The following is a 14,802-nucleotide window of genomic DNA, read 5'->3' as shown; positions in this document are numbered from 1 at the left end:
CTAGCCCAGCCAGCCCCTAGCCTAGCCCAGCCAGCCCCTAGCCCAGCCCAGCCCAGCCCAGCCAGCCCCTAGACTAGCCCAGCCAGCCCCTAGCCTAGCCCAGCCCAGCCAGCCCCTAGCCTAGCCCAGCCAGCCCCTAGCCTAGCCCAGCCCAGCCCAGCCCAGCCCAGCCTAGCCCAGCCAGCCCCTAGCCTAGCCCAGCCAGCCCCTAGCCTAGCCCAGCCAGCCCCTAGCCTAGCCCAGCCAGCCCCTAGCCTAGCCCAGCCAGCCCCTAGCCTAGCCCAGCCAGCCCCTAGCCTAGCCTAGCCTAGCCCAGCCAGCCCCTAGCCTAGCCTAGCCCAGCCCAGCCCAGCCTAGCCCAGCCAGCCCCTAGCCTAGCCCAGCCTAGCCAATTATGACAACGACAAAGATGACGACGATGATGACGACGATGATGATGATGATGATAGCGATGGTGATGATGACGACGAAGATGACGATGACGATGGTGATGGTGATGATGACGACGATGGTGATGATGATGATGACGATGGTGATGATGATGATGACGATGACGATGATGATGGTGATGATGACGACGAAGATGACGATGGTGATGGTGATGATGACGACGATGGTGATGGTGATGATGATGACGACGATGATGACGATGACGACGATGATGATGATGATGACGATGACGATGATGATGATGACGATCATGACGATGGTGATGATGACAATGATGATGACGATGTAGATGACAACGATGACGATCATGACGATGGTGACGATCATGACGATGATGACAACAATGATGACGATCATGACGATGGTGACGATCATGACGATGACCACGATCATGACGATGATGATGACAACAATGATGACGATGATGACGATCATGACGATGGTGACGATCATGACGATGGTGACGATCATGACGATGACCACGATCATGACGATGACGACGATGACGATGATGACGACGATGTGGCTGCCCCCCCCCAGGTTTGGCGGCGTTGCTGACCGAGCGTGCGACGCGCAGCTGATGGTGCGCGTGGGCCCCCTCCGCTTCGTCCACACGCAGCGCTACGTGGTGCAGGCACTCGCCTTCCTCCACTACTTCACACAGCTGCAGGACGCACTGGGGCGCCAGCGCGCTGCACTAGCAGGGCACGCGGTGACTCACTCGCTCGCTCACTCACTCGCTCGCTCACTCAATCGCTCACCTCGCTCACTCACTGACTTGCTGACTCACTCGCTCGCTCACTCACTCACTCGCTCGCTCACTCGCTCACTCGCTCACTCACTGACTTGCTGACTCACTCGCTCGCTCGCTCACTCACTCACTCACTCGCTCGCTGACTCACTCGCTCACTCGCTCACTCGCTCACTCACTGACTTGCTGACTCGCTCGCTCGCTCACTCACTCACTCGCTCGCTCACTCGCTCACTCGCTCACTCACTGACTTGCTGACTCACTCACTCACTCACTCGCTCACTCACTCGCTCGCTCACTCACTCGCTCACTGACTCACTCGCTCACTCGCTCACTCGCTCACTCACTGACTTGCTGACTCACTCGCTCGCTCACTCACTCGCTCGCTGACTCACTCGCTCACTCGCTCACTCGCTCACTCGCTGACTTGCTGACTCACTCGCTCGCTCACTCACTCACTCGCTCGCTCACTCACTCACTCACTCACTCACTCGCTCACTCACTCGCTCACTCGCTCACTCACTCACTCGCTCGCTCACTCGCTCACTCACTCACTCGCTCACTCGCTCACTCACTCGCTGACTCACTCGCTCACTTGCTCACTCGCTCACTCACTGACTTGCTGACTCACTCGCTCGCTCACTCACTCACTCGCTCGCTCACTCACTCACTCGCTCACTCACTCACTCACTCACTCGCTCGCTCACTCACTCGCTGACTCACTCGCTCACTCACTGACTTGCTGACTCACTCGCTCGCTCACTCACTCACTCGCTCGCTGACTCACTCACTCACTCACTGACTCACTCACTCACTCACTGACTCACTCGCTCACTCACTCAATCGCTCGCTCACTCACTCACTCACTCGCTCACTCGCTCACTCACTCGCTGACTCACTCGCTCACTCACTGACTTGCTGACTCACTCGCTCGCTCACTCACTCACTCGCTCGCTGACTCACTCACTCACTCACTGACTCACTCACTCACTCACTGACTCACTCGCTCACTCACTCAATCGCTCGCTCACTCACTCACTCACTCGCTCACTCGCTCACTCACTCGCTGACTCACTCGCTCACTCACTGACTTGCTGACTCACTCGCTCGCTCACTCACTCACTCGCTCGCTGACTCACTCACTCACTCACTGACTCACTCACTCACTCACTGACTCACTCGCTCACTCACTCGCTCGCTCACTGATTCACTAACTCACTCACTCACTCACCCGCTCACTCACTCACTCGCTCGCTCGCTCACTCACTCACTCGCTCACTCACTCGCTCACTCACTCGCTGACTGACTCACTCGCTCACTCACTCACTCACTCACTCACTCGCTCACTGACTCACTCACTCGCTGACTCACTCACTCGCTCACTCACTCGCTCGCTCACTCACTCACTCGCTGACTCACTCGCTCACTCACTCACTCACTCGCTGACTCACTCACTCGCTCACTCACTCGCTGACTCGCTCACTCGCTCACTCACTCACTCACTCGCTCGCTCACTCACTCGCTGACTCGCTCACTCGCTCACTCACTCGCTCACTCACTCGCTCGCTCGCTCACTCACTCACTCACTCACTGACTCACTCACTCACTCGCTGACTCACTCACTCGCTCACTCGCTGACTCACTCACTCACTCGCTGACTCGCTCACTCGCTCACTCGCTCACTCACTCGCTCACTCACTCGCTCGCTCGCTCGCTCACTCACTCACTCACTCACTGACTCACTCACTCGCTCGCTCGCTCACTCACTCACTCACTCACTGACTCACTCACTCACTCGCTGACTCACTCACTCGCTCACTCGCTGACTCACTCACTCGCTCACTCGCTGACTCGCTCACTCGCTCACTCACTCACTCACTCGCTCGCTCGCTCACTCACTCGCTCACTCGCTCACTCACTCACTCACTCACTCGCTCACTGACTCACTCACTCGCTGACTCACTCACTCACTCACTCACTCGCTCGCTCGCTCACTCACTCACTCACTGACTCACTCACTCACTCGCTGACTCACTCACTCGCTCACTCACTCGCTGACTCGCTCACTCGTTCACTCACTCACTCGCTCGCTCACTCACTCGCTGACTCGCTCACTCGCTCACTCACTCACTCGCTCGCTCGCTCACTCACTCGCTGACTCGCTCACTCGCTCGCTCACTCACTCACTCACTGACTCACTCACTCACTCGCTGACTCACTCACTCGCTCACTCGCTGACTCACTCACTCGCTCACTCACTCGCTGACTCGCTCACTCACTCACTCACTCGCTCACTCACTCACTCACTCGCTCGCTCACTCACTCACTCACTGACTCACTCACTCACTCACTTACTCGCTCACTCACTCACTCGCTGACTCACTCACTCGCTCACTCGCTGACTCACTCACTCGCTGGCTCACTCGCTCACTCACTCACTCACTCACTCACTCGCTCACTCACTCACTCGCTCACTCACTCGCTCACTCGCTGACTCACTCACTCGCTCACTCACTCACTCACTCACTCACTCGCTCACTCACTCACTCACTCACTCGCTCACTCACTCACTCACTCACTCGCTCACTCGCTGACTCACTCACTCGCTCACTCACTCACTCGCTCACTCGCTCACTCACTCACTCACTCACTCACTCGCTCACTCACTCACTCGCTCACTCACTCGCTCACCTCGCTTACTCACTCACTCACTCACTCGCTCACTGACTCACTCACTCGCTGACTCACTTACTCGCTCACTCACTCACTCGCTCACTCACTCGCTCACTCGCTTACTCACTCACTCACTCACTCGCTGACTCACTCACTCGCTCACTCACTCACTCGCTCACTCACTCGCTCACCTCGCTTACTCACTCACTCACGCACTCACTCGCTCGCTCGCTCACTCACTCCTCCCCTCCCGCACCCCCCCTCCCCCTCGCCCGCCACCTCCCGACCCCCGTCACGGCGGTGGTGGAGCAGGTGCGCTGCGAGGCGTCGCGAGCCTCCCGCCTGCAGCTGGACGTGCAGGCGGGCCCAGCCCAGCTGCTGCTGCCCGAGGGCCACGCCTCGCCGCACCTGCTGCACGTCTCGCTCGGCAGCCTGCACGCCACCAACCGCTTCGCACGCAGCAGCAGCAGCAGCAGCAGCAGCCACAAGCAGCAGCAGCCTGCTGATGATGATGATGGTGGTGATGGTGGTGATGCAGGAGAAGGTGGTGGTGGAGATAGTGAGGTGAGAGTTTGAATCCACAAACTGCTTCTGCGATTATGATTGTGGAAGTGATGTTGGTGGTGGTGATGGTGGTGATGGTGGTGATGGTGGTGGTGATGATGGTGGTGATGATGGTGATGGTGGTGATGTTGGTGGTGGTGATGGTGGTGGTGGTTGTGGTGATGCTGGTGGTGGTAATGGTGGTGGTGATGCTGGTGGTGGTGATGCTGGTGGTGGTGGCGGTCATCTCAAATGAGTATCTGGTGTGATGTCTCTCCCCGTGTCTCTCCCCGTGTCTCTCTCCGTGTCTCTCTCCGTGTCTCTCCCCGTGTCTCTCCCCGTGTCTCTCCCCGTGTCTCTCCCCGTGTCTCTCCCCGTGTCTCTCCCCGTGTCTCTCCCCGTGTCTCTCTCCGTGTCTCTCTCCGTGTCTCTCCCCGTGTCTCTCTCCGTGTCTCTCTCCGTGTCTCTCCCCGTGTCTCTCTCCGTGTCTCTCTCCGTGTCTCTCTCCGTGTCTCTCTCCGTGTCTCTCTCCGTGTCTCTCCCCGTGTCTCTCCCCGTGTCTCTCCCCGTGTCTCTCCCCGTGTCTCTCCCCGTGTCTCTCCCCGTGTCTCTCTCTGTGTCTCTCCCCGTGTCTCTCCCCGTGTCTCTCCCCGTGTCTCTCTCTGTGTCTCTCCCCGTGTCTCTCCCCGTGTCTCTCACCGTGTCTCTCCCCGTGTCTCTCCCCGTGTCTCTCCCCGTGTCTCTCCCCGTGTCTCTCTCCGTGTCTCTCTCCGTGTCTCTCCCCGTGTCTCTCTCCGTGTCTCTCTCCGTGTCTCTCCCCGTGTCTCTCTCCGTGTCTCTCTCCGTGTCTCTCTCCGTGTCTCTCTCCGTGTCTCTCCCCGTGTCTCTCCCCGTGTCTCTCCCCGTGTCTCTCCCCGTGTCTCTCCCCGTGTCTCTCCCCGTGTCTCTCTCTGTGTCTCTCCCCGTGTCTCTCTCCGTGTCTCTCTCCGTGTCTCTCCCCGTGTCTCTCTCCGTGTCTCTCTCCGTGTCTCTCTCCGTGTCTCTCTCCGTGTCTCTCCCCGTGTCTCTCCCCGTGTCTCTCTCCGTGTCTCTCTCCGTGTCTCTCCCCGTGTCTCTCCCCGTGTCTCTCTCCGTGTCTCTCCCCGTGTCTCTCCCCGTGTCTCTCTCTGTGTCTCTCCCCGTGTCTCTCTCCGTGTCTCTCCCCGTGTCTCTCCCCGTGTCTCTCTGTGTCTCTCCCCGTGTCTCTCTCTGTGTCTCTCCCCGTGTCTCTCTCCGTGTCTCTCCCCGTGTCTCTCCCCGTATCTCTCCCCGTGTCTCTCTCCGTGTCTCTCCCCGTGTCTCTCTCCGTGTCTCTCCCCGTGTCTCTCCCCGTGTCTCTCCCCGTGTCTCTCCCCGTGTCTCTCCCCGTGTCTCTCTCTGTGTCTCTCCCCGTGTCTCTCTCCGTGTCTCTCCCCGTGTCTCTCTCCGTGTCTCTCTCCGTGTCTCTCTCCGTGTCTCTCTCCGTGTCTCTCCCCGTGTCTCTCCCCGTGTCTCTCTCCGTGTCTCTCCCCGTGTCTCTCTCCGTGTCTCTCCCCGTGTCTCTCCCCGTGTCTCTCCCCGTGTCTCTCTCTGTGTCTCTCTCTGTGTCTCTCCCCGTGTCTCTCCCCGTGTCTCTCCCCGTGTCTCTCTCCGTGTCTCTCTCTGTGTCTCTCCCCGTGTCTCTCCCCGTGTCTCTCCCCGTGTCTCTCTCCGTGTCTCTCTCTGTGTCTCTCCCCGTGTCTCTCTCCGTGTCTCTCCCCGTGTCTCTCCCCGTGTCTCTCTCCGTGTCTCTCTCTGTGTCTCTCCCCGTGTCTCTCCCCGTGTCTCTCTCCGTGTCTCTCTCCGTGTCTCTCTCTGTGTCTCTCTACAGCCGGACACGCCCAGTAGGACGCGAGACACGGAGAACGGTGAGCCGAGAGACACGGAGCAAGCAGCCGGTACGTGGTGATGGTGGTGGTGATGGTGATGGTGGTGATGGTGGTGATGGTGGTGGTGGTGATGGTGATGGTGGTGATGGTGGTGGTGGTGATGGTGATGGTGGTGATGGTGGTGGTGGTGGTGGTGATGGTGATGGTGGTGATGGTGGTGGTGGTGATGGTGGTGGTGGTGGTGATGGTGGTGGTGGTGGAGGTGGTGGTGGTGGTGGTGGTGATGGTGGTGGTGGTGGTGGTGGTGATGGTGGTGGTGGTGATGGTGGTGGTGGTGATGGTGATGGTGGTGGTGGTGATGGTGATGGTGGTGGTGGTGGTGATGATGGTGGTGGTGGTGATGGTGGTGGTGGTGATGGTGATGATGGTGGTGGTGATGGTGGTGATGGTGGTGGTGGTGGTGATGGTGGTGGTGGTGATGGTGATGGTGGTGATGGTGATGGTGGTGGTGGTGGTGGTGATGGTGATGGTGGTGGTGATGGTGATGATGGTGGTGGTGGTGGTGATGGTGATGGTGGTGGTGGTGATGGTGGTGATGGTGGTGGTGGTGATGGTGATGGTGGTGATGGTGGTGGTGGTGATGGTGATGGTGGTGATGGTGGTGGTGGTGGTGGTGGTGATGGTGATGGTGGTGATGGTGGTGGTGGTGATGGTGGTGGTGGTGGTGATGGTGGTGGTGGTGGAGGTGGTGGTGGTGGTGGTGGTGATGGTGGTGGTGGTGGTGGTGATGGTGGTGGTGGTGATGGTGGTGGTGGTGATGGTGATGGTGGTGGTGGTGATGGTGATGGTGGTGGTGGTGGTGATGATGGTGGTGGTGGTGATGGTGGTGGTGGTGATGGTGATGATGGTGGTGGTGATGGTGGTGATGGTGGTGGTGGTGGTGATGGTGGTGGTGGTGATGGTGATGGTGGTGATGGTGATGGTGGTGGTGGTGGTGGTGGTGATGGTGGTGGTGATGGTGATGATGGTGGTGGTGGTGGTGATGGTGATGATGGTGGTGGTGGTGATGGTGGTGGTGGTGGTGGTGATGGTGGTGGTGGTGATGGTGGTGATGATGGTGGTGGTGGTGATGGTGGTGGTGATGGTGGTGATGGTGGTGGTGATGGTGGTGATGATGGTGGTGGTGGTGGTGATGGTGGTGGTGGTGGTGATGGTGGTGATGGTGGTGATGGTGGTGGTGGTGATGGTGGTGATGGTGATGGTGGTGATGGTAGTGATGGTAGTGATGGTGGTGATGGTGGTGATGGTGGTGGTGGTGATGGTGGTGGTGGTGATGGTGGTGATGGTGATGGTGGTGATGGTGGTGGTGGTGATGGTGGTGGTGGTGTTGGTGGTGATGGTGGTGGTGGTGGTGGTGGTGATGGTGGTGATGGTGATGGTGGTGATGGTGGTGGTGGTGATGGTTGTGTGTGATTGTGATGTCACAAACAAGACGCTTCTGATGATAATGCCAATATCCCAAACACCTCTCATACCACCACCATCACCTCCACCATCACCACCATCACCTCCACCATCACCACCACCATCACCTCCACCATCACCACCACCACCATCACCTCCACCACCTCCACTACCATCACCACCACCACCATCACCACCATCACCACCACCACCTCCACCACCATCACCACCATCACCACCATCACCACCACCACCACCATCTCCACCATCACCACCTACTCCACCACCACCCTCTACCACCATCATCACCATCACCTCCATCACCACCATCACCACCGTCACCACCACCATCACCTCCACCACCACCACCAGATTCCCCCAAGGTGCGTTGCCTGCTGGACATCACCACGCTCCACCTACGGGACGTCGACTTCTACACAGCAGAACGAGTCCCCCTCACCTCCACCACCTCCACCACCTCCACCACCACCTCCACCACCTCCACCACCTCCACCACCACCTCCACCACCTCCACCACCACCACCGCCACGGGCAGCACCAGCAGCAGTAGCAGCAGCGGCAGTAGCAGCAGCAGTAGCAGCAGTGACGAGGCGCTGCTCAGCATGGGCTCCTACTCGGTGCGCCGTGTGGGACCACGCCTGCTGAGCCTCCCCGGCAGCTTGCGGATTCGTGTGGAGCGCAACTTGCACCGGTGCGCAGAGCCTACACATACACACACAGACACATAGTCACACACACACAGACATACACATACACACACAGACACATAGTCACACACACACAGACATACACATACACACACATACACATAGTCACACACACACAGACACATACACACACTCACTCATACACACACACAGACACATACACTCACTCAATCATACACACACACACAGCCACACACATACACACACAGACACATAGTCACACACACACAGACATACACATACACACAGACATACACACAGACATACACATACACACAGACATACAAAGATCACCCGTATAGCCTTTACAGACTGTAGGGGCAAGTGCTGTTAGCGAGCACCTATGAAGGCCGGAACGGTACACGAGGGGGTGGGTGGCCAGCACCACGCCCGACCGCCTTTGTCTCCCCAGTGGCGATGTTTACACACCACACCAGGTACTCATTTCAGGCTGAGTCGACCTAGGGGAGGCCCAGGACCGGTTCAGATAATCGTCACTGGTGTTGGCCGTGAGCGGGAATCGAACCCGGGTCGCTAGGTTCATAGCGCAGCGCGCTAACCGCTACACTATCGCTCCCCACACAGACATACACACAGACACACACAGTCATACACACACTTATACACACACACACACACAGTCACACACACAGTCACACACAGTGACACACACACACTCACTCATACACTCACTCACACACATACACACACACACAGACACATACACACACACATACACACTCATACACACACACAGACACATACACACACATACACACTTACTCACTCAGCCACTCACTCACTCAGCCACTCACTCACTCAGCCACTCACTCACTCAGCCACTCACTCAGCCACTCACTCACTCAGCCACTCACTCAGCCACTCACTCACTCAGCCACTCACTCACTCAGCCACTCACTCACTCAGCCACTCACTCACTCAGCCACTCACTCACTCAGCCACTCACTCACTCAGCCACTCACTCACTCAGCCACTCACTCACTCAGCCACTCACTCACTCAGCCACTCACTCACTCAGCCACTCAGTCACTCATTCACTCACCCCCCTCCCTACCCCCTCCACCCCTCCCTCCCCTCTCCTCCTCCCTTCCTCCCCTCCTCCCCTGTGCGTGTGATTGTGTGTGTGTGACTGTGTGTGTGTGAGGGACTGTGTGTGTGTGCCTGTGTGTGTGTGTGACTGTATAACTGTGTGTGTGTGTGACTGTGTGTGACTGTGTGTGTGTGTCACTGTGTGTGTGACTGTGTGTGTGTGGCTGTGTGTGTGTGTGTGTGACTGTGTGTGTGTGACTGTGTGTGTGACTGTGTGTGTGTGTGACTGTGTGTGTGACTGTGTGTGTGACTGTGTGTGACTGTGTGTGACTGTGTGTGTGTCACTGTGTGTGTGTGACTGTGTGTGTGACTGTGTGTGTGTGTGACTGTGTGTGTGACTGTGTGTGTGACTGTGTGTGACTGTGTGTGTGTCACTGTGTGTGTGTGACTGTGTGTGTCTGTGTGTGTGTGACTGTGTGTGACTGTGTGTGTGTGTCACTGTGTGTGTGCCTGTGACAGGGAGTCGTGCCGTGTGGGGGTGCCGGACGTGCGTGTGTGCCTGCTGGTGGCGCGTGGGCAAGCGGTGGCCACTCGTCGCCAGTGGGCCACCCTCAGCGGGCTGCTGCAGGGCAACCTGGGGGAGGTGCTGGAGGAACCACCCAGACCCTACACACTGCAGGAGCCCTCCACACACGTACGCACACTCACACTACACACATACACAGTCACACACACACACAGTCACACACACACACAGTCACACACACAGACACACACACACACAGACACACACACACACAGACACACACACACACAGTCACACACACACACAGTCACACACACAGTCACACACACACACAGACACACACACACACAGTCACACACACACACAGTCACACACACACACAGTCACACACACAGACACACACACACACAGACACACACACAGACACACACACACACAGACACACACACAGTCACACACACACACAGACACACACACACACAGTCACACACACACAGTCACACACACACACACAGTCACACACACACACAGTCACACACACACACAGTCACACACACACAGTTACACACACACAGTCACACAGTGTCACACACACACAGACACACACAGTCACACACACAGTCACACACACAGTCACACACACAGTTACACACACACACAGTCACACACACACACAGTCACAGACACACACATAGACACAGACACACAGACACAGTCACACACACACAGTTACACACACTACACACAGTCACACACACACACACAGTCACACACACACACACAGTCACACACACACACACAGTCACACACACACAGTTACACACACACACAGTCACACAGTGTCACACACACACAGTCACGCACACAGTCACACACACAGTCACACACACAGTTACACACACACACAGTCACACACACACACAGTCACACACACACAGTCACAGACACACACATAGACACAGACACACAGACACAGTCACACACACACAGTTACACACACACACAGTCACACACACAGTGTCACACACACAGTCACACACACACAGACACACACACACACAGACACACACACACACAGACACACACACAGACACACACAGACACACACACAGACACAGACACACACACAGACACAGACAACAACAACAACAACAACCGCCATTCGACACTAAGTGGCGGTGACATCACCACGACGCTTGTGCCAGGCCATGTGCACCTTGAGGCCACGTGAAGTGTCGAACGCCCGCTGGCAGGAGGTCACGGGGCAGACCCAGGTGCCATGGGTTGACTTCTGTGCCAGGCTAGGTGCATGACGAGGAGGTCACAGGACAGACCCAGCAGGTGCCATGGGTTGTGCTGCTGTGCCAGGCTAGGTGCAGGAGGAGGAGGTCACGTGACAGACCCTGCAGGTGCCACGGGTTGTGCTGCTGTGCCAGGCTAGGTGCATGAGGAGGAGGTCACGTGACAGACCCAGCAGGTGCCATGGGTTGTGCTGCTGTGCCAGGCTAGGTGCATGAGGAGGAGGTCACGTGACAGACCCTGCAGGTGCCACGGGTTGTGCTGCTGTGCCAGGCTAGGTGCATGAGGAGGAGGTCACGGGACAGACCCTGCAGGTGCCATGGGTTGACTGCTGTGCCAGGCTAGGTGCAGCAGGAGGAGGTCACGGGGCAGACCCTGCAGGTGCCACGGGTTGTGCTGCTGTGCCAGGCTAGGTGCATGAGGAGGAGGTCACGGGACAGACCCTGCAGGTGCCATGGGTTGACTGCTGTGCCAGGCTAGGTGCATGAGGAGGAGGTCACGTGACAGACCCTGCAGGTGCCATGGGTTGTGCTGCTGTGCCAGGCTAGGTGCATGAGGAGGAGGTCACGTGACAGACCCTGCAGGTGCCATGGGTTGTGCTGTTGTGCCAGGCTAGGTGCATGAGGAGGAGGTCACGGGACAGACCCTGTTGATAATGATGTTGATGTTGATGACGATGTTGATGACGATGATGATGTTGATAATGATGTTGATGTTGATGATGATGTTGATGACGATGTTGATGATGAAGACGATGATGACGATGTTGACGATGTTGATGACGATGATGACGATGATGATGATGTTGATGACGATGTTGATGACGATGTTGATGACGTTGATGATGTTGATGTTGATGTTAATGATGATGACGATGTTGACGTTGATGACGATGTTGACGATGTTGCTGCTCCCGCGTAGACGGTGCTGAGTGGGGAGGTGTTCAGCTGCCTGGCGTTCTCCCTCCACATGGTGGACGTCACTCTGGAGCTGGTGGACGCTAGCGGGGAGAAGCTCCAGTCCTTAGCACGGTGAGTCACCCACTCACTCACCCACCCACTAACCCACCCACTCACCCACTCACCCACTCACCCACTCACTCACCCACTCACTCACCCACCCACTCACTCACCCACTCACTCACCCACTCACCCACTCACTCACTTACTTACCCACTCATTCACCCACCCACTCACCCACCCACTCACCCACTCACTCACCCACTCACTCACCCACTCACTCACCCACTCACTCACCCACCCACTCACTCACCCCACTCACTCACTCACCCCACCCACTCACTCACCCACCCACCCACCCACCCACTCACTCACCCACCCACTCACCCACCCACTCACCCACCGACCCACCCACTCACTCACTCACCCACTCACTCACCCACCCACTCACCCACCCCACTCACCCACCCACTCACTCACCCACTCACTCACTCACCTACCCACTCACTCACCCACTCACTCACTCACCCACCCACCCACTCACCCACCCACTCACCCACTCACTCACTCACCCACCCACTCACCCGCTCACTCACTCACCCACCCACCCACTCACCCACCCACTCACCCACCCACCCACCCACCCACTCACCCACCCACTCACCCACCCACTCACCCACCCACTCACCCACTCACTCACCCACCCACTCACCCACCCACTCACCCACCCCACCCTCTCCCCTCCCCCTCAGCAGCGTGGAGCTGACTCGCTCCCGGCTGGAGTTTGAGAGTTTGTCTGACGGATCGCGAACCCTCCACCTGGTGTCCCGCTCCGTCTCCGCTCACGACACGCGGCCAGCCCCTTCGTCAGACGACGCCTCCAGCGCCGGGCACCCTCGCCCCGCCTTCAGCACGGTGCTGCAGGCCGGTGGTGGTGGTGGTGGTGGCGGTGGTGGCGGGTGGCGGTGGTGGCGGTGGCGGTGGTGGCACAGAGTTACAGATGGAAATTCACTACAGGTGGGTCACTCGCTCAGTCATTCGCTCAGTCAGTCAGTCAGTCACTCAGTCAGTCACTCAGTCAGTCGCTCAATCACTCAGTCAGTCACTCAGTCAGTCGCTCGCCCACTCACTAGGTCACTCGCTCGCTCAGTCACTCGCTCGCTCAGTCAGTCACTCACTCAGTAAGTCACTCAGTCAGTCACTCACTCAGTCAGTCACTCAGTAAGTCGATCGCTAAGTCACTCAGTCAGTCACTCACTCACTCAGTCGCTCGTTCAGTCACTCACTCAGTCAGCCACTCACTCAGTCACTCACTCACTCACTCATACACTCACTTACACACTCACTCACTCACTTACACACTCACTCACACACTCACTCACTCACACACTCACTCACACACTCACTCACTCACTCATACACTCACTCACACACTCACTCACACACTCACTCACACACTCACTCACTCACTCATACACTCACTCACTCACACACTCACTCACTCACACACTCACTCACTCATACACTCACTCACTCACACACTCACTCACACACTCACTCACTCACTCATACACTCACTCACTCACACACTCACTCACACACTCACTCACTCACTTACACACTCACTCACACACTCACTCACTCACACACTCACTCACACACTCACTCACTCACTCATACACTCACTCACTCACACACTCACTCACACACTCACTCACTCACTCATACACTCACTCACTCACACACTCACTCACACACTCACTCACTCATACACTCACTCACTCACACACTCACTCACACACTCACTCACTCATACACTCACTCACTCATACACTCACTCACTCACACACTCATTCACACACTCACTCACTCACTCACTCATACACTCACTCACTCATACACTCACTCACACTCACACACTCACTCACACTCACTCACTCACTCATACACTCACTCACTCACTCAGTCAGCCACTCACTCACCCATCAGTGGGTGGTGCTTGCCTAGGGGCACCCCCAGTGGAAGCTGACTAACTCCCTGTGTGAGAATCGTGGTGATGATGGTGATGATGATGATGGCGGCGATGGTGTTGATGATGATGGTGATGATGATGATGGCGATGGTGTTGATGATGATGGTGTTGATGATGATGGTGATGATGATGATGATGGCGATGGTGTTGATGATGATGGTGATGATGATGGCGGCGATGGTGTTGATGATGATGGTGATGATGATGATGATGGCGATGGTGTTGATGATGATGGTGATGATGATGATGGCGATGGTGTTGATGATGATGGTGATAATGATGGCAGCGATGGTGTTGATGATGATGGTGACGATGATGGCGATGGTGTTGATGATGATGGTGACGATGATGGCGATGGTGTTGATGATGATGGTGACGATGATGATGATGATGACGATGATGATGATGGTGGTGGTGACGATGGTGACGATGATGATGGTG

At 56.9% G+C, this 14,802-nt stretch overlaps 1 protein-coding gene across 1 annotated transcript in view; it reads left to right on the top strand.

The window, feature by feature from the left end:
• LOC144741786 (intermembrane lipid transfer protein VPS13D-like) overlaps positions 1–14,358 on the top strand; it is a gene marked incomplete at its 5' end in the record, with an annotated part of 21,808 nt that extends 7,450 nt beyond the window's left edge. The window contains 8 exons of the mRNA XM_078624291.1: positions 991–1,162; positions 4,187–4,438; positions 6,306–6,372; positions 8,140–8,479; positions 10,065–10,239; positions 12,292–12,401; positions 13,085–13,288; positions 14,349–14,358. Coding sequence (XP_078480417.1) covers positions 991–1,162; positions 4,187–4,438; positions 6,306–6,372; positions 8,140–8,479; positions 10,065–10,239; positions 12,292–12,401; positions 13,085–13,288; positions 14,349–14,358 — 1,330 coding nt within the window. The remainder of the gene's footprint in view (positions 1–990; positions 1,163–4,186; positions 4,439–6,305; positions 6,373–8,139; positions 8,480–10,064; positions 10,240–12,291; positions 12,402–13,084; positions 13,289–14,348) is intronic.
• Positions 14,359–14,802: the final 444 nt, after the last annotated feature.

Source organism: Lampetra planeri, unplaced genomic scaffold (assembly GCF_965212315.1).
Source record: "Lampetra planeri unplaced genomic scaffold, kcLamPlan1.2.h2 scaffold_715, whole genome shotgun sequence".
In the NCBI taxonomy this organism is placed as follows: domain Eukaryota; kingdom Metazoa; phylum Chordata; class Hyperoartia; order Petromyzontiformes; family Petromyzontidae; genus Lampetra; species Lampetra planeri.
The sequence above is the reverse complement of the archived record's forward strand: the minus strand, read 5'-3'. Positions and strand labels throughout refer to the sequence as shown.